Source organism: Nymphaea colorata, chromosome 2 (genome assembly GCF_008831285.2).
Source record: "Nymphaea colorata isolate Beijing-Zhang1983 chromosome 2, ASM883128v2, whole genome shotgun sequence".
NCBI lineage: Eukaryota > Viridiplantae > Streptophyta > Magnoliopsida > Nymphaeales > Nymphaeaceae > Nymphaea > Nymphaea colorata.
The window spans coordinates 15,438,126-15,464,086 of NC_045139.1; the positions used below are offsets into that span (position 1 = coordinate 15,438,126).

Sequence of the window (25,961 nt, forward strand, 5' to 3'; positions counted from 1 at the left end):
TTCTGTCATTTATAAAAACGGCTTTGTTAAAAATTTCTCTTAAGAATTAAGCAGTTTTTTTATTATCTTTCAACGGTTGAATGGTATTTACTCCTTGCCCTAACAATAGGTGTTTTTTTGTACTTTGTTTCTTTAAATGGCGTCTAAAGAATAATTAAAAAAAACTAATTCAAGTATATTTTTGACATATCATCAAAAGTTGGGCTTAAAAATTTTTGTTCTACAAATAAATGATGCTACCCACCTGGGTCGATCGCATTTAATCTGCCGGCCTACAGTGGATCCAACTACTGTTCTTATCGGGTTCACCCTCATCCACAATATTCCACCAATATAAGGAAGGACTAGACTTCAAAACTTGAACATTTATTCTCTTTTCCCCGTGTTAGGGACATTATTGGCTTTCTATTTGATAACGGAACACACGATGCACACGTATTTGATAGGATTGATGCAGCCCTACTGAGGGCGTCCTTAACAAATGATTGCTCATGTTTGACAACATTTTACTTTTTTGTGTTTGATCGTATCAATTTCCAGGAAAATCATGGATCACATGAACACGGCTAACCAGAACAGAATCATCATGTGAAAATGCTTACACCTCGCACAGGCCAAATTTAGCGACCGATATAAATCAAAAGTTTAAACACGAAAGCCTCATCAAACCAAGATCTAAAGCTGGCTGAGTTTAACCAATTTTTTTTCCACTATTTTAATGCTTTATGAGGGGTTGTGTGTTCATCTAGAGTATCAGATGCACAGCTGCAAAATACACACATACACTGCTCAAGGCTCCCAATTAAGACTCCACTGGCACCAAAAAGCAAAAAGTAGTGATACACTGAACTACCCTTAATTTCTTGGAAGGTCAAAGTGCATGCACTATAGCAAGCCAACGGACACCCCTGAACAAAATCTAAAGAAAGCCGCTCAATGGGTTGGATCTATAAACAGAACCCTAGATGTATGAAGACGACAAAATGTAATTTTTATGATACATTTAACAAATTTACGGATTTACCTCACTAGCAACAAAACTTTCGCGAGCAGGCAAGCATGTTCTCTAGTATCTACAGATGAGGCCTGAATCTCAGATGCTGCTGCTTCACCTGAACTCTCATAAATTGTGGCGCATTTTAAGCATCACAAGGAGGTGCCATTCAGCTGTTTGTGGGATCCAAGCCGGCCTCGATTTTCAGGGCAGGGATTTGCAGGGCAGGAATAACTAATTCCTCCTTCAGCTTCTTTCAAGTTCCATCAGGACACGGAATTTCCACACTGGATTGTCATGCCAGTGAAGGTTACTCATCTACTGATACAAGTAGAGCCTTCTTGTAGGGCTAGATTATTCCTCCTGACAGCCTTCCGTCAAATTTGAAAACCTGTTGTTAAATCTGTCCGTCCACTCATTAGCCAGCAGCAGATGACTCTTGAGTTGTTTCAGTGGCAAATGTTCCACCAGCATTCCCATGCTCACTGGTTTGTTGGACTGATTGTGCCTGACTTGTAGGTTGAGAATCGGAGGCTAGCCCCAAAACCACCAAGGTAGACCTAAATTTTTCATCATCAGAAACACAATAAGCAGGGGGATGGTGAACCTGGGAAAGGATGTATGAATCTAAAAGTAACCTGGGAAGTGATGAACAGATATTCGGTTGGCTTGCATGAGCAACCAGTGGTACTCTAAGAGGAGGGCTCCGGTTCAGGGCATTTTCAAGTTGTGCAGCCGGCAACTGTTGGAGGAGGAAAAAGGAAGAAATTCATCACTTAGTTATATTTCAAGAATGGTACAAACATATAAAGGAAAACCCACGGCCAGGATCTCTCTCTCTCTCTCTCTCTCAAACTTCCATCCATCACAAAAAGTAAGCCCCACAAACCAAAATTCACATGGTCACGAACAAAGTCCAAGAAACCAACATAGATCTATTCACATAGTATACAACACATCACCTGAAGTAGCACACCGAAAGATTGTGGCTGTGTCTGGAGTGCACATTTCAAGAAGCCCACCCACAATTTTGGGAATTTCCAAATCTGCATGAACCCAGACAATTATTCTAAGCACATAGAGTTATCCATCCAAACGTATTCAGGACATGCTAGAAGTTATGAAACACCATGAAGTTCCTCAAACTTAGAAGGCTCTCAGTTGATGTTCTTCTCTACCAACCAGATGATCATGCTTGAAACAGCTAAACAATAACACCTAAATTAATATTTGTTTGAATAAGTCCAGAAGTTATACTTGTTTGTTGACAAGGCGCAAAAGGATATCCATCACAAAGTCCACCTGCATCATTGGCAGTTTACCACATTAGCATCTCAACTTCAGTGAAGCCGTTTAATCTGGCTGAGCTTCAACCAAAAATAACATATTTTGACAAAGCCTAAAAGCTGGGTCCAGGTACACCCAACAGATATAAGCATGTCTAGCCAGCCCACAGGATATGAATCTGGGACCTAAACCAGTGACATGCAGGCAAAGGAATTATCATAAAAGCAACAAATTGAACATTTTTTCCTGCATTTTGTCATTAATTATGTCTGTTGTGAAGCTCATTAACTCAGTTCACAAAACATTATTATGTGTTGAAAAACACAATAACAAAGGCAACTTCTTGAAGTTAAATACTGGAAAAAAATGTGAGTGAAAGACACCACTGAATTGAATTTGGTCCATGAATCTAAGAAATAGCGAGAATTCTTGTGTTCAATGGAAATGCAATGAAATGCTTCCACTTGAGGAGCTCATGGCATAAAAACATACACAAAAGTAACCATCAGATAAAGCATAATATATTATATTGTGTTGGTTAAAAAGGGAACCAGTAGCAGCAGCTGAGGAGGAACCAGTAGCTGCAGCTGAGGAAAACCCGTCAGGAATCTAAGAATCCATTGACAATCCGACCTTAAAGGGCCGTTTGGCACCCATAACAAATTGTTACTGTCCAATGATTTTGCCTCAAAATTTAGGTAGATTCGTGGAACACTGTTACATGGTTCCATGAATCTGCCCCAATTTTTGGGCAGTTTCACCAGATAGTAATAATTTGTTACTGGTGCGAAACAATCTTCTAAGTGCTCAGCCATCACATTTTACAATGACTGGGAAAGCTATTACTTACCAGAGAGGGACAAGCTCCAATGGACTGTATAACTGTGCGCATGAACAATAAAGGAAGAGGAATCTGTTCAACCTGTTTTAGAAAATAGATTGGTTGAAAAGCTCTATCTTGAAACATGATCTTCACAAATAGACCAACATACCAACTGATTTAAAACTTTAGCAAGAACTTGTTGGGTAAAATCAGCCTGACGCTCAAAGCAAGCAGAGCATGCATCTGTGACCTGCATAAAATGCAGTTTATCAATTATTTGATATTAGATTAAGATAAAGATGTTGCTAATTTAGATTCACCCTTCTCTGTCCAATGCATTTGACGATTTGACCATATAAGAAAAAAATGAAATAAACGGATTCATTAAGGACTGTTTCTTCACTTTTTATTTCTCTGAACTTCAACAAAAATACATGAGCACAATCGTTACCTTTTTCAGGGCTATGCCATCTTTATCTGGATCAATTCCATGGATAGCAATTAAGACTTCAGCTGGAGAAAGGACAGGAGAAGGCCCCTGAAAACAAAACAATTAAACATCAGGCACGAACTGAGGGAATTGTGGAAAAACATACAATTGCTGAAACACGTTGTACATGTCATCATCAATTAAGATAAAGGCTGCTTGGGAATAAGTAGAACAAACTCGTGGAAGCAGGCTTCAAAATATCGAGGCATAAAAACTTTACATCTTTTAAGTCATTGACAAGTTCACATGCATAAGCCATCAGATGAATGGACTCAAACTATTATACATAGCTAATTCCACCAATATCTCCAAATCGTCAAAACCCACAAGGTGAAAATTGAAAATACACACATATCATAAAGATACACTGCTTATCTACATATATGTCTTCCTTATCAAAATAAATCATTTTTTTCCTTTTTCTCTGTATCCTGCATGAGAAAAACCACGCCCTGGCAATGATAATTTTTCCAATGGTGGCAGCATAAAGCGCCAAGGTTAGTAACTTCCATTGCATTTGTTGCATCTGAAGCCCCACTCGATACACCAAACCCCCTAGGCATGAGAGGAGCCAAGGGGCTTGGTAGTGGCCATTGTCCTCCAGAATTTACTAAATCCACATACGAAATTTTCTAAAAAAGTGTGCATGGCACCATTAAGTATTAAGAAGAAGAAAAAGAAGCAGCCAACAACCGACCTCCCCGCCCCCCTTTCTTTTCCCTAATATTTTGGCAAATATGAACAGGCCTCACGAGGAAAGTTTCTGGATCCTCCACTATGGGCCAATAAATTGTTTTAGATATACACGGCAAGACATTAATAGAAAAACTAATGGGAGAAAATAATAGAATCTATCAGGTAAAACAATCAAAAGCTCAAAAAAGTAACCTTACCTTTAGTATACAATTTAGTACAGCTCGGAACTTGTCAAGTGGAAGACCAACCAGCTTGGGAAATATTGGTAGAATCTGACAAATGATCATCCAACAAGTAACAGAATATATTAGCCATGAAAGTAAATGCCAACATTATCACAAGTACATGGATTCTCCAATACCAATATCACAAAGTCATTGACATATTTGAAGCACAAAGAAAACCCACCTTCCATGCAAAAGAAGTATTTGGCCCATTGAAATTAGAGGACAGCAATCAAAATAGTTATAGTAAAGCATTGTTTTAGACTAATAAATCTAATGTGAGAAAAAAGAAATATCATTTGAATGGTTGCATCATATCTACACCAAATTACAAAAAAATATTTGAGGCCAAGATCTCCTATTTTATACTAACCTCCATGGAGAAATATAACAGGGTACAACAAATACAGCATAAGAAACCAAACAGAACCAAAAGAATAAACTAGAATCATCTCTGAGACAAAAGCTAATGACATATGAATAACAAGGGATTTTCAACCATACTGACTATTCTCATAAAACCTTAAAGACAATAACATCATTATACTCGATCATCCAAGTCAACAACACAACAATTGAACATATGACTGTTTACAACTGCTAAATAAATGACAAGTTAAGAAGACCTCATCCTTTGGCATAGATGACAGTATCGGAATGAGAATAGCAACGTCCTGCAAGAAGAGAATTAGGTAAGATCCCATAAGACATCAAGTATCTTGTGTATTCCATGCCTTGGAATGGACATCTTTTTACCTTCAGCTTTGACTCATATAACCTTTTGACAGCACATATCAGGTCTGGTGAAGGGATTGCCCCATCCGTCAGCGTATGCAAAACCTGCATGAACACACAGAAAATTGAGAAAGAGCAAATCATATCTGAGCAGTAAGAGGACAGCAATAGACCATTTCTTCTAAACAGATTAAAAAAAGGGTTGCAGTATGGACAAAAACGGACCAGCATAAGTAGGTTCTCGCTTCCTGCAGGAAGGTCTGAAATGACAGAAAGCAACTCTGCAGAAGAACCAATAGTCCGTACCAGAATTGGAATCTGTTTACGAATGGCCTGCATTATGTCAAAAAATCTATAAGCATGCTTAAATACAAAAATCCAGCCACCATTAAGAGATACAAATAAAAACAAACCTCCTTTGCAGCCTCCGATGCACTTCTATACACAGTGAACACCTGCCAGAGCAGAGAGTGCTTCTATCCATACAAAAACAGAGGAACTTTAGATACTAGAATATTTGAGGCTATAATGTTCTATCAAATTGCAACCAAGGAAACACACATATACATTCGAGCATGAATCTCCATGTGCCCATCTGCAAGGGATGAGGAACTGGATATTCAGGATATGATTCACCATTTTTCACAAAAAAATGTGAGCATGGCAGCACCCACACACATATATATGCGCTGAATTGTAGCTACCAACCTTTGCACATACTCACCCACTCCATTATTCAAGAGGGAAATCGATTCAGGTTGTGCACCTGAAAATGGTTCAGAAGGTAACAGGTACAACCTCAATTCCTCCACCCCTTCCACCCCCACCGCCTACCCAAACCCAAAAGAGAAAAAGCCCAAATATATGTGTGTGTGTGTGTGTGTGTCAATATATATCATTCTCAGGTTTCTAATGATATTTTCCTCAAATATTAGTAGAAAAGTTTGTGTTGCTCAAGAAAATACAAAAACATTCAGAAAAAGTATTATAGAAAAATACAAGTTATAAATTTTCTCCTGATTTTCTTAGAAAACATTGATAAAGATTTAAAAGAGTATTAAAATGTAAAAAGAAAAAAAAAAATATCAAAAATAATCTTTTAAAACTCACAAAAATGTTATGATATTTCATTTTCTCGATATTTTAAAAATATTACGGCATTTTCCATTATTCATACGTTTCGCTTGTTTTTGGTGTTTTCATCCCAATATTTCATAAATAATGCAAATATTTGTGACTATGATATGTGTGTGTGTAGAGAGAGAGGGAGAGAGAAAAAGTGAATAATGCTCAATTGACATTTGAGTCTAGCAACTTATTGTATTGATTTTCAATTTCTTGAATCGTCAATGCTATACATTTTGTCTTCGAAATACAAGTATAATATACAATTATAAATCATAAAGTAGTGACTATTATGGATTGTTATCACTATTAGTCACATTATATAACATATTAATTAATAACTTAATATATATAACAGTTGTTTCCCAAACTTTTTAACATATAAGTCGTATATGACAATCTGATACTATATAACATAAATTATATAATACTTGACTGTATGTAATAGGTACAGCCATAATTAGTTAAACAGTTGCCTAAGTGTGCCTGGGCACAGACTGTCCCAAGCTGCACCTAGCGACTTTGATAACATAGATAGTGTGTGTGGGTACAGGAATTTTCAAAAAAATGAGGGTGTGTGGTAGGAGTTTTATATATATATGCTGCACCTAGCAACTTTGATAACATAGAGAGCGAGTGTTCTGAGAAGAAAAGAGTGTTGGGAGGAGAGAGAGAGAGAGAGACATGAGGTAAGTTTTTATTTTGGGGTGGTTTCAAGGTAAAGAAGGGGACACCTGTTTGGTCTGCGGCACTAACATGTGCAACTGTGTTGCGTCGATCCGGGTGCATCCATGTGACTTAGCTCCCGTCTCTTTTTTTTAATGATTCTTCTCTGTTTCTATGTTTGTCAGTGATTAGGCAAGGATTTGGCATCGTTCAATCGAGCACTACTCATATATATATATATATATATATATATATATATATATATATATATATATAACATGCCATGTAAGGGCCATCTGCCTTTTCAACCATTTTTAAGCTGTTTCAGAAATCATACCGTATGGATGGTTGCAGAATGTTCAAGGCCTATAAAATTAAAAATGAAAATCCTACGTCTAAATCAGATTTTGAAAGGGTTTTCAAAGCTAATATTCTTAGCTTTCTATGTTCATAAAATCTGTAGACATTGGATTTTCAGGTCTTTTTTACTACAACATTTCCAAACATTAGCATCCAACTCTGCAATCAGACTTTTGAGAAAAATACATAAATTACCAGGAAGCACACCCTGACAGCTAATATTAGGCAGGCACAATCTAAACTCCAATCCTAGCTTTCCAAGAACCATAACTAACAACTTTGACCTCTATCTTGTAGGATAGAAACCTTGACCTGTATGTCTCTCTCTCTCCTCATTAAATGTTGAAGAGAAAACATTCAGGAAGATAAGACATATATACAATATATATATATATATATATATATATATATATATATAGAAAAGAAAAGGAGAAAATGGTCAAGGTTTTGAGGATTGTAAAAGTCATGATCTAGTTTCCATTTCATATACACATCCTCCCTAGACAGTAAGCATGCCTTCACCAGAAGTCTAGAAATAATGAAGAAAACTTTAAAAAAAATTCCCAAATTTATAGTAAGCTAATCCAAAAAGGAGAAAAACAATGTATCCACTTCCTATTGTTTTGCTTCCCAAGCATGCCAACAGTCAAAAAATAGCTTAAATTTTCCACCTTACTTAAGTTTTCCACCTTAGAGAAGAGAATGGAAGTAGGCTCTATGCAAAAAAATCATGAAAGCCCTTATCTTTTATGCATGAAATCAGCTTCGATTTTTCTCCTTAGATGTGTAAATCCACCTCTCATTAAACACTTAACATTCACCTTGAATGGGCTTTATATGCACTAAAACCCAAAAAACAGTTTTCGAAATGTCATTAAGGATGTAATCTATTACACCTCCTGTAAGATACATGGACGAGTGTACATAAGATAAATACATTATCGAAAGCAGTTGTAATAACTCAGATTCACAAAAAGTAATGACAAAGTCAATGGAAAATGTTGATGAAGTCAGATGCTAGGTTTACTTGTCACTAAAGTATCTTCTTGTCTACAAGAATATGTACAACATCAACATGTAAAATTGTGCATGTAACATATGCTCAAATAGGTTGGAGAGGATTTCCTACATGCACAAGCTATTATAATTAAGGCATTTTCAGTACCTTCGTGCATAGCGCAAAGTAAAGTGACATGCATCTTTGTGCCTCGGAGACCAAAGCTTCAGATACATCGTCAGATGCAGCCAACTGCCCATCAGTATTCTGTACAAATAAGTAGCAGTAATCCATTATAATAGGTATGCATTATCGAAGCTTTGATGCATGCTGGACATGAACTTCCAGACACAAACAACAAACAATGTGGCAAAACGAACTGTTTTAGGCACACAGCAGTTTTCCCAGGAACCTAGGCTCAAAGCTACGTGACAAAAGATTTTATATACTTCTTAAAATATAAATTAAAACACATAATACCCGTCTGGCGCCTATTAAACATCAGCTCATGTGCAAACAAAAATTCTTCTTTACAACAGCTCTACTTGCAGATGAAATTAGATGTTGTATTTCAACAAACAGTTTTACAGTGCCATATTTTGATGAAAGCACTTTCTCATGGAAAATGTTCAACTATTTTTAAGAATATCTCATCACTATATCTAAAAGATGATTGTTTACACTTTACATTAAACAAAGGTAGCTCTTTGCGGGCATAGGCAGTTAATACCTTAGATGAGTTACCGTCTCCCAATAGTGTAGTTTGAAGATCATTTACTGCTGAAAGCAGCTTCTCACTGGCAAATTCTTCTATGGTTTGTGAAATGCAGGACATTGGGTACAACTTGTTGGCCACCTGTACAACCAAAACATAAGCACTCAGCAGACAATAAAATAAGCCACTTATATTGTGTAGGAAAGTAAATCACAAATAGATACCAATCTTATTGCCTTCATTCTCACTTCTTCTAAATGATGAACAGCACTCTGCAGGAGACAAGAAGAGAAATACTTGTCAGAAACATGCCCAGTAACTCTTACAAGGAATGAAATGATGGTTGCCAACTGAAACGATGGAAAAGAACAAAAAAATGAAGAGTAAAAGTTGAATGCATACAAATTCAACATGACATAATGCATGATAGAATAAATTATTCCAGTACGGGTATCACACATACGGCAATAAAGACGGTGGCAAAGATCCCCAAAAATGTGATAGAATCCTATTCATTCTTGACTGTATATGTATCATGTTCTCTTGCATGTAACATTTCAAAGTTGCATTTCTTCAGAAAACTGGCAAATCCTTTTAATGCATCCCAACAAAAGCACTCGTTACAGTAATCCATATTGTAGATAAAGATGATGAGCCTATGCGTCATAGATTTTATGAAATGTGGGATGATGTGGTTAAAGAAATTCAACCTAGACTTGTTAAGCATGAGAAGAAAAAAAGTTCACTTGATAATTCAGAGGTTTTTTTTATCAAGTTCATTCAAAAAATAAGATAAGACCAATACTTTCCTGCACTCATGGCTCATTCTTTAAATCCTAAATACTAAAAAATGGCTGGAAGGAGCTCCTAGATGTGTCCCTCCAAATCTAGATAATGAGATATATATAAACAGAATATCATGTATAGAGTGACTTTGTATAGATTCTTATATCAAAAGACAAGTTATTTATGAATATTTAAGGCTATCTATAAAAAAATTTGTCTCTAAAGATTCAGGGGTAGCAAATTGGACGACTTATGGATCAGGAATGCCCATGCTTTGAAAACTTGCAATGAGATTACTACCACAGTCTGTTACGTCATCATGTTGCCAAAGAAATTGGAACACATATTCTCATATACACAACATTAAAATGAATAAACTCCCTAGCCCGCATGTAGAGGACTTGGTTTTTGTATACTCCAATTTGTATCTTCTTTCAAGAAAGGAAAAATAATTCTTTCTGTTATTTTGTTGACTCAATGATCTTTTGTGTTGCATTAGTTTCATTACATTTTTGTGGTTAACATTTTCATCTTATTAAGTTTCATCTTATAACCGGATCAATATTGGGATGGGGACGAAGAATTTGATTTTGAAGGAGAGCACAACTTATATAATGCTAATATGAGTTTAATTTATCCTACTATTCCTTCTTTTGATTATTCTGGTGATGATTCAAATGAAATCATTGAAGAAAATCAAGATATCAATGGAACAACAATAGAATGATGAAGTGTGAATTTGAAACTTAAAGACTCTAAGTCCCTGTTGAATCATTGATTTGTAGTTTCAAATTTGTTATTTGATATATATATATTATACGCACCTAAGGTTTTCTAAAATGTTCTGTGCTTGCATCTGCACCCATGTGACACAGCGAACTACAAGTTTGGCATGCAAGAAGGTGATCCCGTCGACGAAGCAGGTCAGACCTGAAGAGTCCAATAAATAAATTGGATAGTGGATGGTCTAAGGAATTACAAATCCATAACCCAGGTTCAAGCTGAGTTCCACTTGAAATCCATAATTCTCCAATATAAAAAGAAAAAAGATACTATATTACCAGGAACCTTTATATTTTTGAATCAGATACAGGCATGATGGGTTTTCATGCAAAAGAGTAGAGAATCAAGACTATTTTAGAAGCACAAAAAAATAATGATTGTTCTTCAATCTTTTGTTCATAAAATATTTATCTTGTACCACACTATTTCAATAATGCAGACATGTAAAGAAGCACAAGAGAAATCAAAATAGAACGTAAACAGAAAACCAGAGAGGAGTTAAGCAAAAAGCATGCATATCTTCAATAATGGCTCTCAGATGCAACAAAAAAAGTAAAGTTACTTGAATTTTAGAGGTGAAAGGACAAAAACAGGTACATGAGATAGCATACCCAAGTGATACATGTTTCCGTTCATTGGAAGTGGACACATTATCAGCATTTTCATGGGACTAACTTAGCACCTAGGCATAGAAAAGGGACACAAAAGTACAACTGCTAGAGCATCTCGGATGTAAGATATACCTGTAATGCAATCTTCAAGCAAACATCACGAATTGGAGGCCGTAATAAAATTAAACTCCATACAGCACTAAGGCCTTGAGTAACTCGGTCACCAGACTTCAATTCCTTGCTGTATATCTCGTTATTTCCAGGAGAGCATAGACATTCTAACAATTTAAATACTGGTTTTGGCAAATAAGGTGCCTCACCAAATAGTCTGCTAAGAGATTTGTCCGATGCAGGGAAAGAATCTCGTAGACTTTCAGCCTATTCAGGTAATAAGCACATTCTATAAGTAGAAATCTGTGGGTGCAAAAACATTCCAAATAAAGCATTCAAGAATTCTTAGTTTGTAAAAGCTACTTGGGTAAAGAAACAACATACTACAGTCAAAAGGAAGGTTTCATAGGCAGAGGTTGCGGTAGTCGAGGCAAAGAAGTCATGCTCCTGCTCAGCCTCAACAAAAAGCTTATATAGTACCCGCAATGTCAACTCATGCCCCTGCAGTATGTCAGGAGAAAGTTAGAGTAACATACAACTTCTTCTTCTACAACAATGTCAACTTATTATAGAATCCCAGTATATTAGAAATAAAGATACAGAAGGATTTGTATGACCATAGGAGACTCTTTTTGGCATCTCTCTCAATGAGATACCAGATAATTTCAAGTAAGATGTAAACCAAAATATGGTATTCTTAGACCATGTCCAATTACAAAGATTGCATAAATCACGGAAAACGTGGTGTTTCACGGAACAAGGATACAGAAGTATTTGTTTGGAAGTGGTAAAACCCCTTTAACAACCCATTACAAGAAAGAAAAAGCTTAAAAGAGTCACACCTAGAAAAAAAGAAAGAGAGAGAGAGAGAGAGAGAGCAAGTCCTTGAACTGCTCTTCAGTCATGCACCAATTTTCACTGATCTACAGAAAAGAATCCCTTCATCATGTACCTAGAAAATTCAAACTGTAACAAGTGGGATGTACAGAAGATATATAAATCGCTCACAGCATGATCAATGTCATTCTGACTGTCCAACACGATAAGAGAATTATATACTTCAAAATCTACTGAAAAGACATATTAACATGGTTCTGATGTATTGTAATAAAGGCCAAATCATAAAATTGGACCATTTTATGCTTTTGAATGCATTAAGAAACTTTAAGATCCTCTCTAGACTTGATAAGAGAAAAAGAACATGCAAAGCAAAACATAATTACCTCATGATTTAGGTAGTCATCCAAAATATGTTTTTGCAGAAGGCCCCATGCATCTAGCTCCAATGGATACTGCAAGCACCAGACAAAATGAAAGTCAAACAAAACATCAAAATTCTCAAAATATGCAAGACATGAAATGATATGTTTCAAACCGAAAAATAGAAATACAAGCATGAGATTCAAAATGACAGATTGCTGCCCTCTCTTCAGCCAATTATGATGGTGTGGCATGACATGCAGGTGGAACCAAGAAGGAACCACTTTGGCTGCACTAGATAAACCAGGCCCTATAACCTCAAAAAAGAGCAATTGACAGTCTTGTAAACTAGAAATAGTGATTACGGAAGAGTTGATGATGATTTTTTTTTTTTTTTTGGGGTGGGGTGAGGGAGACAAATCGTCCATAGTCTAAGTATAACAAACTCCACAAAGGCATTCTAACGTGCAGAATGAGAAAATGGCCAGGAAGCAATACCATAGAGTTAGGTCGTGTAAGAATAAGCGATAACTCTCAATATTTTCTGTTCTTGTGTCCACAGTGGTGACTTCTTAGAATATGTAGTGGACCAATAAACTTTTTCCTAAGAAAAAGCAATAAAATGGTCATTTGAAGAAAACAAACGAGGCAGGGAAAGAAAACTGCAAAGGCACATAAAGAAGTTCTGCCTTTGTCAAGAGAAACTATTTACAAGAAATAATTAAAAAATGATAAATTTTACCAACTACAGACCTGCAAGAGTGTTGCATGATTAATGACAAGAGATGCTAAATTATGACTGTCTTATTATAGGTGTCTTTCGAACATGAGAAGCTTTTTAGGTAGAGGAATTATCAGTCAATGCTGCTTTAAAGTTAAACCTTACAAAGAGGCCAATAAATAATGAAAGAGTAGCAAATCGAAGTACTGGTGGAGTAAAGTTTATACCAAGAGAGAAACAAATTGTCATAAGGGACTTCATATCGACACGATTCATATCACCTAGGTGATGATTTGAAATAACATGTGTATACCAAGAGAGGATAGCAGATCCTTGGAAGGGACTCCACATATGAACAATTCATAACAGCTAGCCTGCTAGGGGATAAGGGTAGTACATGAGCATCTAAGGACCAGGCATAACATGGAGAGGAGAGAGAAGAATAAGTGATTGCAGGCAAAAAAGAGAAAACAATCATCTGGAAATCTTCTAATGGTTAGAGCAAATGATTAATTCAAGCAAGTTGGAGGGATAACAGGAGCAAGGTTCGTAAGATGTCAAATAAAAAATTGCAAAATTTATGTGATATAATTGGAAAAGCTTTTCTCGAAAGCAATCTCAACCTGAATAAAGTAATTGTGGGATAAGAAACCACCACTTATTGTTTTCGAACAATTAGGAGATCATCTAGAGAAATATAAAGTTTTTGCTTATGTGGCTAATTAATACGGATTAGAATATAAATGCCCTCAATATTTTTATCTCATAAGCAGCACACAAAATCTGATCAAATAAATCACTTTTCCAAGAGATAGGGTTGTTATCACGTCCATCATCTAGTCATCACGTACCATTTCCCAATAATGTGTGTGTGTGTATATATAGGATCAAGTTATAAGCGTATGAGAAAAACATGCTCCAGTTCCAAAATTTTGCAAGTCAACATCTTCGGGGAAAAATAAGTGACATGTGTTAGATAGCTTGCCAAGGAGATCATTTAACTTTAAATAAAATTTTATTTTACCCTTATCAAGGGTAAAACTCTTTGTGTTTTCCCAGAGCTCTACGGTAGAAGCAGCTACATTAGCAAAAAAACAGGTTGCCAATGGAGGCAGATCCAGGCTCTCAAAGGTCACTGGTGGAAGAAAGCAAGTTTGTGCTCCCAGCGTTGTTGACAGAAGCAAGTCAGGGTCAGGCATGATGCATGGGTCATCAAAAACTAGCTCTCTCTCTCTCTCTCTCTCTCTCTCTCTCTCTCTCTCTCTCTCTCTCTATATATATATATATATATATATATATATATATATATATATATATATTTGTTGCCCTTAAAGTGGCACTAGTACTGGCTACCACACACCGCTCTCTCTTTCTCTCTCTCTCCAACATATCCTACTGCTACTATCCAGAAACAAATTCATGCAGATGCATGGGAATGGATTTCACTAGTTGTGTTCCTCTGATTTGCTCTTTCATCTTCCTTCTAAGAGGGAGACAGACAAAGAGACAGATAGTCAAGGAGTTACTAGGGAAATCCTGCAAAGGATGGATTTCAGAAACATGCAGAGTTGCTTTACCAAGGTAAGAAACAAAATCATGTAGGCATGTAGAAAGGATTTCACTGACAAGGAAAGTATGTTAATCTGCAAAAGGATGAATCTCACACGCATGGAGAGTTGTTTTCCCAGGCGAAGAAACAAAATCATGCAGACACACATTTGGATTTGCCAGACATGGAAAGTATGCTAATTCTGTAACTCTAATTTGGAGAGAGAGAGAGAGAGAGAGAAAGCCAATATATCGACATTACTATCAAAAAAACTCACCTCCAACAGGAGAGAGAACGAGAGAGAGACAGAGAAGAGAGTCAACAAAATGCAAACAAATGAATCACAAGAAACTGTTGTGACGGCCTAAGCATGGGGAAACACCAGTGATATGAAAAAACTAACAACTACTACAAAATATTCCAGCAACCAAGAGGAATATAGCAAAACAAAGAAGGCCTCAGAATATTTATATTCTACTTAGCATAGTGAAACACCTTTTACATTAAGCTTCAAATCAACAAACAGTGAACCAAAAATAGCATCATTGACGTAAGTAGCTGGATGAGATAAGATATGAAGTTTATAGATGCATTACCTCGCTACCAATATATGCCAGGACGGAGAAGTGGACATCTGAGCCTCCTGTAATCGCTACACTTTTGTAAGTATTAATTATGCGGATATATGCCAATTTCTGCAATTCGTCCTTCTGCTCTTCAGATAGGTTAGCAGTTGGAGGTGCTGTCTTATTAAGTGACAATGAAGTAGAGAATGCTACATTAGTTGAAGCTGCAGAAGAAATCCAGCTTGTATCTGCTGCAGATTCCCTTGGGCTAAGTGCCTCCGAATGATCAGTTGAAACAGTAGCAGTTGAAGGAACTTTGTTAGCAAATGATAAACCGGAACTAGCTGCATCCTCACGATGTGTTCCAAGTGAATCTGCAGTTGAAGCATAACACGCTTGCTCATTTTCCAGACTCCCAACAACAGGAGCTGAACCTTCTAAACCAGGGATTGAAGCTTCTGAAGGCCCAACATCATTTATCATTGGTTGAATGTTAAAATTGCCAGTGACAGATGGAGAATGAGACACAACTGGCATGTCTGCACCTGCAATTTTAACTGGAACTGAGGTGGTATATGTTGCTTCCTTGACTTCAGATTTTTCAATATGGTGAACCACCTAAATTTTTTGAAAAATTCAAACAAATGAGTTTCATAAATAAAAGAAAGAAGATGAAATCAGAGAAGAACGAGTCATCAGATTACTCCAAGGCAAAATGAGAGGAAAAGAAAAAGAAAAAGAAAAGAAATATTACTGTGCTGTCACAAGATGCAGGTAACCTTAAGCCCAAAACGGATGTCATGATTTCCAACGTATTTGAAGATGGCTTGATATCAAGTGTACTGCTGACAAGGCTCGAAATGAATCCTACACTTACAGTTTCTTCTTCCTCCTCAACATTAGGACGACAAGGTGGAAGATGACGCATATTAGCAATTACCACTTCAGCCAGCAGGTCAGAAGAAATGCTTCCAATTAAGATCTCTAGCGAACCAGTAGCTTTATCACCTTGGGCAACCAAAGCACCAAACATAGCAACAAGCTGCTGCACAGGGCCACAAACTTCATCTGTGCTTGTATCTTTAATCCCATTAGGTACAAAGTCTTCTGGAGCTCTCAGATTTGTCTCGACTGACACTGTGGGTTGCCCCTGTGACATAGGTGGAGCCTGTCGTATTCTTTTTCCCAATGAATCAGAAGTTGCAGTGAAGTCGGTATCTTGGGTAACACTTCTTTTCTTGCCATGATCAGTTATAGGCAAGTCAGCCAATTCTACGCCACCTTTTGCCTCCTATATGCATTAAAGACCAATTAGATCAAAAAAAGAAATATAGTTACGAAAGATTACTTAGACAAAAATTACGACACAAACTTCAAACCTGTAATGGTTGCACCTCACTAGAAAGTTTATCTAGCTGAGAAAGAGCTTCATCTGCAAGCTCTCCAGCATCCATGGCTTTCAGAGCTTCTATAAGTCTATCCCGCCACTACACACCACAACATTGAAAGATGAACATGATTGCAGATGTTTTTTATTAGCTTGCTTGGATGTCAAATTATTGATTCAGAATCATTCAAATCAATTAGAAGGCTGAATTTTTAGTGTTTAGCAATAAAAGAAACTTGAAAATATGAGATATTGTGGTCTAATAAGAGATCTGAATTATTTCTCTTATATGCCAAAAGAATTTGAATTGGTGATGAATATGTACTGTTTCTTACAAAGATTTCAAAGAATTCTGATCGACATACATTCAACAAGTTGGAAGACCATAAACAAGGAAAATACATCTTTATAGACCCACTTTGATGCAAGACTAGCTATATTTGCAGCATTACTGGTTGTTTAACTGATAAGCCACCAAATAGTGGGAAAACATTGGACAGGCAGATGGTTGATATGTGGTCAGGGGATGTTGACACAAGAGCAGTTCGCTCAGAGTGGATCCTACTACCTAGAATGGATCCATTTTATTTCACTTTATTGGATCTCTTATGTGTTTTCATTTATTAGATTAAGTTGTACTTCGAACATTATTATTTTCGTTTTGGCTCCGAAATCCAATTAATTAGAAAACTCTATTTAAAGGCACGTATGATTCATTTGAAGTTGGTGAAGATGGTTTAAGAACCCTAATTTGCTTTGTCATTTCCCTCTTCCACATGGATTAAAGTAAGGAGCTTTCATCATTATGCTAGATTGGTATCAAAGCTCAGGTCCTCATTCATTCTTTGCACTGGCAGAAGAAAAGACGGACAATCCTGGTATGAAACGTACTAAAGAGTTTGAAGAGCAGCCCTACGGTATGTTGTTGGAATTTTGAACTATAAGAGAGCATGTCGCGTTTGAGCAAAGCTTTTGATGCTGCCGCCCGAAGGATTGGTAAAGAGGAAACCACTGAATGTGATGGACACGAAAGGTGCACTAGTAGCATAGAGATCTTGCCCCATCCACGTCCCTGACAACCACAGAAGGCGTTCAATGGACGGACAACGCCAGAAGTGGAACTAGAAAGCCATTCATAGAAGTAGTGGTTGTCTGGGACTATCTCAACAGCTGAAGGTGAACCCCATCGAAGATCGAAGATCTCATTGATGAGAACGACTCTTCAACCCAGTGAGAATGACACAAGAGAAATTCACTCAAAACTGGTCCTAGAACATATCCATTTTATGTTAGGTTTATTGGATCTCTTATATGCTTTCTTTTATTGGTTAAGAGTCCAGACCTTGCTATTTTAGTTTTGGATTCAAGATCTAAATTGTTTACAAAGCCCTGTTTTGAGGGCACGTGTGATTCATTTGAAGTTAGTGAAGAGTGACTAACCAATAACCTTGATTTGTTTTGTTATCTCCTTTTGTTCCTTTCTTTGTTTCTATTCTTTGTTCAGTTTATTCTTCATTGGGGATTAGAGTGAGGAACTTTAATCATGCATCAGATGTCCACCTAAAAGTGTATCCAATAAAAGAAAGAGGAAAAGTAAACAAGAGCAATGTTGTACACAACGTGCAATACAAGGTTGTATCATACACTATCACTATGTATTGCAACTACTAAGTTTTAAGATACAATACCACCCCTTAACTAGGTACGAGGGTGTGCCTTGTATATCGCTGTACCTTACAGTAAGGCCCCATATCTTGCATCAAGGCCTCGTATTTTATGATATGGTGCAATACACCTCGTACCTTACAATATGGGGTTGGTGGAAGAAAAACACACCTGAACACCTATTTTTCCTTTTGGATTTTAAGAAGCCCCTTTCACTCAACTTTTGCAAACTCTTAGGAGTTAAATGTGAAGGAGATCTTCTAACTATGAAGGAGAAAAAGTCAGTTTGAAGCTATATAAGCGCATAGGAGGTCGATCTACAATTGAAGAAAAAATAGGTTTATTGCTTCCCATTTCTTGTGGTTGAAAACATTAACCATTTCTTACTTGCATTGAATAAATTTATCAGTGCTGTATAAGACTGTAAATTTATGTATGTGTTATGAGACCGTAACTTCAGGAAATGTGAGTACGGGGATACGGCAAGATATATACATATATATATATATGTAAAATCTAGAAAAAATCAAAATGAAAGCAACATTTAAATAAACAAGTGATATAAATAAAAACATTATATGTTACTGAACAATAATTCAAAACAGAATGAAAACTGAGTTAAAAAAAATAAATCAAATAAAATAAGTAGTTTGGATCAGCTACATGCTAAACAGTACCCAAGTGTCTCTAAGTACCCACTTTAGGTATGGGTACGCTCTCACGGGTACGTGGACCTTATTGAAGTACCCATGTGACTTATGACATTGTGGTTATGTTATGTTAAATTAATGAATGCTCATCTTTATAATCCTGTATTTATGTCTGACATGTTTTCCATCGGAAACATATTTTTCTTATTTTTCCCGATTTTTCTCTACTTTTTATTTTTTTACCTTTTATTTTTTTAAATTTTTTAACAATAAATTTACAATTTCTTATGATACTTCACAATACAGCATAACTATTGGCCTGACTGATACACATTGCAGCACACACTTTACAATATTAGACAAGAGATCAGGCTCTCCTGGTGTGCGCTATAGGCTCTAATTCGCGAAGGTTTTCAGTACCCACTATAAGTATGCACCCCACTATAAACAAAACACAGATATAAGTGTGCATTTATGCATATACCTGCAAATATAAAGCAGAAGGCAAAAAGCAAATGCAAAACAATAGCATATCAAGGCAGAGGCAATAGATAGCAACATAGATAAAAACACCATCCGGGTTTATCAGATTATCATATTCACAACAATGGCTGCATTGTGAATCAGGCAATGGGGCCAATTCCCAGATTGCCAAACAAAGAAATATAACTATTTTTAAAGCCTTAAAGGCATCAGACTAGCACTCCTATATGTCAGGCAGCAAATAGAAACTAATAACATTTTTGTGGGTGACACATCGAGAAATATAATACAATACCGGGATAGCCCCTGGATGGCTACACTTTAGGCATGTTAAGAAGGCATGCTTCAATGCATTGGGTACACCAGAGATCCGAGATCCATTTAATGTGCAAACTGAAGCATCCAGGCCAAGAATAACTGGCAGAATACGCCCATAAAATGCTGGCCTCTTCTTTGCAACATCTGACAAACTGGTTAAGATGAAAAATGAAAAAATTCCAGTGAATGTCAGTCGCTCAAAAAAAAAAAAAAAAAACTTTCTGCTATTAATGACTGGTGGCATTCAGTAATATCAAGCAATGAATAAAAGAAGCAAAAATCACAATCTGGTGAGAACACCAACATGAAACTCTTATACACAGCAATATAATAAAATTAACTGAAGATATCAACTACAAATAGTTGAACAAAATTGAAACCTAGCAAGTACAGAGAAAACTTTTTCAAGGGAAGCTTTATAGTGGCCTAAGGAAACAAACATAAGTTCCATATGTCTACATACCTATTGATCAGTACAACAATGACAGAGTTACTTAATGTCTTTAGTGATGGTGACCTAAGCATATCAAGTAACAGACCCAAGTTCCTGCTGGCTTCAAGAGCTAGATCTGATGTAGTAAGCAGTGGATGGCCACTGCGCAGCCATGATATGTTGAACTCAATATTTTTTTCTGGTGTAGACAATGAAACTTCATCATTAAACATTGTACCATCAAAAATAGGAATATAGACATTGTAAAATGGTTCTGCCAATAACCAAAGTATCAAATCAAAATATGTTAATATTACCATCAGCATCTATCTGAGGTGGTGACTGCGAACTGCCATTTGGATCCGGAGTAAAAAGGAGAATAGTAGATTTGACAAACCTTACAGCTAGTATCCGTGCACCATCATTTCCAGGCTTGTGAACATGTAACCAAAAATTAGACTAGTCAAAAGAATAATCATGCAAGCTTTGGATCAAGCAGATCTTTACCTGAAAAGCAACTTCATATAATGCCTCCTTCAGCTTTGTTATCGAAGTCCATGATGATTCAAGTAAGTTATCTAATTCCTCTGAATATAAACCCTGAGAGAAACGTCAGAAAATTGACAAAAGTCATATCATCATCATTGGCAATTAAATCTCATATTCAAATGGACACCATTTAAATGATTAATTATATGGCTTCTGTCACACCAGGGCAGTGGAACAAGGGCATAATATAATATGGCTAACAAGGAGTAGATGGAAGCTTTGGAAATTGTAACCATAATCAAGAATACAGATCTTGAGTAACAATATATATTCTGTAAAATTAGATATGCAAGTAACTGAATTCCATGAAATTGAATGATTTGATATTCCATATGACCCAAAAAAGAAAAAACATAGAAACTTAGCTAGGACTAGGATATCATTTCAAATTTTCAACTCTTTGATGGTGTCGATACCCTAGTTGCCATGTCATGAACAGTTCATGTCAGCCTGAGATGTCAGATTATACAAAACTAACTGTTATATGCATTTATGCATGTGACTAGGGTAATAATCACAGAGAACGATGTAAAGAAATAAAAATTCTAGGCAGGTAAAAATACATACCCGAAATGCAATATATCCCATGGTCTTCTGAAATAGATATGCTCCACTAGTAACAGCCTGTCGAGCTACAGCAGGCGTTGCATCGTTCAATAAAGATATTAGGACAGGGACCAGTTCAGGTAAAAAGCTCATATGCTTAAATCCAATTTCTCCAATAATCCTGCAGTTTCAAGAATTATAAGGAATATCATCCCAGTGGGCTGGACCTAAATATTTTCCTATGAAATAGTAGCTGTAGCTCCAACACAAATTATTCCTAAACTGGACCATTGATTCTACATTATTTTGTTAGATTATATGTAAATACTTGTGTATCTATTGTATTTATGCTTATATATACATCTTCATCTATACCTACATATGTGTAATACATATGACAATATATTTGCATGTATGCATACATTAAATCTAATATACATCCTTGTATATAAGTTTATTCATGTAATTTTCATTTTTTATGTATTTGCTATTTTTACTTTAGGCATATATTTATTTAGCAGCTGAACCTGGTCAAGATTAGCCTGTATAGTCACAGAAAACGCGGTTTTTTCGAAAAAAACTCGAAAAGAACGCGATAAATTAAATGACCATTTAAAACTTTTAAAAAAAAAGTGTTTTTTGAAAAAACATTAAAAACGAAAAAAATGCGTTTTTGACGCGTTTTTTTCACTTTTTTCATTTTTTTCATTTTTTCAATTGTTTTAATGCCAAACAGTTTTTTTTTCATTTTTTATTTTTTATTTGTTGCAAATCTACTTACCTTTTGATGTTTCTGTTATTAGTTTCTCACTTATTTTATTTTTCCCTCATTTTTAGTTTTTTTAAATTTTCAAAAATTCACCGTATTTTTCCCCTTTTTTTCCCTTTTTTTTCAAGCTCACTGTATTATACCCGAGAAAAACCTCGCCGTTTACAACTCCGCGCAGTTATTCATTAACCATTGAGCAGGTTGGAGGTAGCGGTTTCTAGTGGCTCTTTTTAAAAGCCGTTGGAGCTAGCCCAACAGCTAGGTCGCCTTACATCTGCCCTTTTCTTTCTCTCATTTATGTTTGTCTATAAATAAGATGTCTTCCAAGTTATCTTGTATGCTTTTTTATACAGCTTTTCTGAGGTTATTCAACAAAAATACTTTTCAGGCCTGAGTGCCTTTATTTGTTGATCACTTGATTGTTTAACAGCTTTACTTTTAATAGTATCAGAGCTTGGTCTCTGATTTTTTTTTTTTTGAGGCTATGATACAGGGACACCTCTAGATGGGCGTCACATCCATGTCGACATGCTCGGACACGAATGTGGCCTTGGGACATGGCTAATTCACAACATTGACCAAATCAGTCAACACTCCAGGTCCATGTCTGGCCATTTCTGAACTTGGTCAAAATTGACTCAGTCTACTTTGGTCCAACATTCGGGGCCCTTTTTTTCATGCACCGCATATATACGAGGAAGAAGAAGCAGCCCTCAATTTCGGTCAAGGGCTCCAGCGACACAAAACTCATGTATTCTCTATTGATTAGGGGTTTAATTAGTCTGGAAATATAGAAACTATACTGAGTAGGGGTGGGTTTATCATCTGACTGGGGCTAATCCACTCGATCTGACTGTAACTGTGACTCATAACATCTGAAAGCAAAATAAAACACAATTAAAAGGAAATGGACTCTCGTATAGGGTCAGACACCTAACATTCCTCCAACCTATGAAATACACCTTATGCTCAACGTGTGAAGTTTGGAAACCTCCTTTGGATGTCCTCTGCAAGCTCTCAACTAGCAAGCAGATCATTAAAGCTGGATTATTCGATTAACCACTCAGCTGTAACCTGGTCAAGATTAACCCTCGACCAGGTTCGGGCTAGCTGTAGCACCAATGGGTCTACCTTTGTTTCTCTAATTTATGTTTGTCTGTAAATAAGTTTTCTTCCAGGTTATTCTGGATGCTGTTTTATACAGCTTTTCTGAGGTCATTGAATAAAACCATATTTCATTACATATCTTTGGCATTTGCGAGGCCTTAGGGCCTTTGTTTGTCGGTTAATATATTTAACAGATTTATTTCTACCTTTAAGTTACTGCTCGAAGAAATATCACAGAATATGCAGATAACAATCATTGGAACTTTGCTACCCTCAAGTAACTTACACAGAGTTCCGCTAATTCAAGGGAAGAGTCATGACATAGGATGATAAATAAGACCAAGGGGACAAGCCAAGAGAAAGGAAATTTTGACGTGAATACATAGACTCTTTTGAGGTACTTCTAGAGAGGCAGATACCTGCAAAACGTACGAGCTACTAAATGCAGTAAAAACCATATTCAACTCATATCATCAAGTACAGTAGTCCGTATCAGGAGCTTGATGACCACAAAAACAAGTGGAGATGGTGTTATTCTGAAACTGGTATTTCATGTAATATCAGACCCAGGATAAAATCAAGTCTAAAATATGTTGTATATGAAAGGAACACCGTAAGGATCCTGTCTAGCATCATAATTGTTGTAGACCAGATGGGACATGATCTCTGAGTTGGATCCAGAACAAGAACACAGTTCATAATGATAAGAACATCATCCCAAACACAATCTCACCCACACTGAATTTGTTTGTGAAACAAAATGAAGAAAAGAAATACGTTGTGTAACATCCAACCCGAATCATGCAATGACACGGTTTGTAGAGTCCATAATGTCTGATGTATGTCAAATCTTCCAACCACATAACGATGCCTTCTCCCTTTTTCATTCTTCTAGATATTACTCCCACAATGCAGATATAGTTCATTTGTGATGACCACTCCAAAAGCCGTAGGAAATTGTTGGTCGTTATGGTGCATGCACTACAACATTGGAACACCACATGTATGAAGTTCTCGTAGAAAGACGCCAGAGAGAAGTGTTGCTTCCATTTAGTATACAAACGGACCACAGCAAGAAAATTGTTAATCTTAGGTAAACCTAGATGGATAAACATAAACTTCTGTCCAACAGATGCATGTCATTTTTCAAAAAATTACGCCGAAGTAATCAGAAGAAGGCAAACAATAATATGTATATTCGTTAATTCCCCAAAAGACAAAGCTCAAGTAATTTACGTAAACTGCTAAAGAGAGGAACGAGGATCGCGTCGACAGCCTACTGTGCATTGAGAAACATGGTGCGGAACTCCGCAACAATAACACCAGAACCAAGATCAAGAGAAAGAAGAACAAGACCAGAAACAACAACCATGTCGATAAGAACAGAACCCAACAAAAAATGCACCCTCTCTTTACCCCAACCCTAGACGACAAGCCTCCGTATGCTAAGAACGAAGACGAAAGTGGAAGAAACGTAAAGAAGACGGAAGAACGTCGTACTCAGCGATGAATTTCCTCACGGGGCTCGCTTTATCTGACTGAAACTCGACGACGTGGGGTAAGAATTCCCGGAGAAGAGAAGGATCCCTGGAGACGATCACCTCCCCGAGCCGCCCCAAATTCTCAAGCTTCGACGGTAGGTCGGGCGGGAACTTGACGGCGTTGAGGAGGTTGAGCGCCTTATTCCTCGCTTCACTTCCCGCCATGACCCCCACCATGGCTTGTCCTCTGCTCCGGACGAAAACCGAACCTCACCGCTTCTTCCTTCTTCGCCGGATCCTCTTCGTTCCCTGTTCTAACTCGACAAGGAAGAAGGAGAGGGCGGACTCGCACTTTCCCGCCGCGACGACGCTCAACCTGGACCGGGTCTTGACCTACTGGCTACGATTACCCGCTCTCGCTCTATGGCAAGCTGACTTGAATTTATTGGCCTTCAAGAACATCGAACCCTTTCGCAGGCGGCCCGAATCAACCTTAGTCAGTCGATTCAAATCATTGAGTGGTACAACTTTTAATTATTTTTCAAATTTTTGATTGATTTTTAATGCATTTATTTATTTATTTGTTTCAAAAATATTTTTTATATTTTGACCAGTTTCAGTTGAGATACTTTGTGACCAGCTCGAGGTGTATAATCTTAATCATCCTCATGGTTCTAATATAAATCAGCTTAGCTTAGATAAAGGATGGGCGCCTCTAAGATTTGAACTAGCGACTGGTCTAACTTGTTTGAAATTCGAACCACCAATTCTCGGCTCAACTAGATGCATTAAAACTCTGAAATATTTTATTGCGATCGAGTTGACCTAGCCAGCCACATGTGGTACTCACACCAGACCCAAGTCAGTGTCCCGCATACACCCATCTGACTAAGCCTAAGATCACTCAGTTCTCCTTGTTCAAAATTTTTTTAGTTTAGCTTAGCCATGGGTTGGTTCCTTTACCTTAAGATTTGGAGACCCAAGCAATTATCTATGTTACAATGTTTCAAGTTGGGATTGTCCCTTTTAGCATTCGATGCTTGATCTAACATGAGGCAAACGGTGGTTCTTTCTTTTTTTATTATTTTTCAATACTTCAAACACTGGGTTTAAATCGACACCCTCGACATGTGT

The 25,961-nt window shown here is 36.8% G+C and overlaps 1 protein-coding gene across 2 annotated transcripts; it reads right to left on the reverse strand.

Moving 5' to 3' along the window:
• Positions 1–686: 686 nt before the first annotated feature.
• Positions 687–25,231, reverse strand: LOC116247253 (uncharacterized). Of its 2 annotated transcripts, none has more exons than XM_031619303.2 (27): positions 24,847–25,231; positions 21,492–21,651; positions 20,883–20,975; positions 20,693–20,807; positions 20,406–20,574; positions 19,920–20,094; positions 16,819–16,926; positions 16,194–16,730; positions 15,470–16,057; positions 12,627–12,695; positions 11,788–11,904; positions 11,425–11,670; positions 9,337–9,384; positions 9,128–9,253; positions 8,566–8,664; positions 5,663–5,725; positions 5,475–5,582; positions 5,271–5,354; positions 5,141–5,188; positions 4,488–4,562; positions 3,556–3,642; positions 3,274–3,354; positions 3,132–3,203; positions 2,252–2,296; positions 1,957–2,040; positions 1,633–1,736; positions 687–1,554 (listed from the first exon to the last, which is right to left on the reverse strand). In XM_031619303.2, exons 1-27 carry the CDS (start codon positions 25,062–25,064, stop codon positions 1,413–1,415), a joined length of 3,861 nt encoding a protein of 1,286 aa, XP_031475163.1. In that variant the 5' UTR covers positions 25,065–25,231; the 3' UTR covers positions 687–1,412. The 2 variants fall into 2 exon arrangements, with proteins under 2 accessions (XP_031475163.1, XP_031475162.1); XM_031619302.2 differs by having other exon boundaries at positions 20,693–20,834.
• Between the last annotated feature and the right edge of the window lie 730 nt (positions 25,232–25,961).

Coding starts and splice junctions, on each gene's coding strand:
- LOC116247253 (XM_031619302.2), bottom strand. CDS start 25,064: ATGGTGGGGGTCATGGCGGGAAGTGAAGCGAGGAATAAGGCGCTCAAC. Junction 20,575..20,692: donor ACCTCAGATAGATGCTGATG/GTAATATTAACA, acceptor TGTCTACACCAG/AAAAAAATATTGAGTTCAAC. Junction 2,297..3,131: donor TTGGAGCTTGTCCCTCTCTG/GTAAGTAATAGC, acceptor CCAATGATGCAG/GTGGACTTTGTGATGGATAT.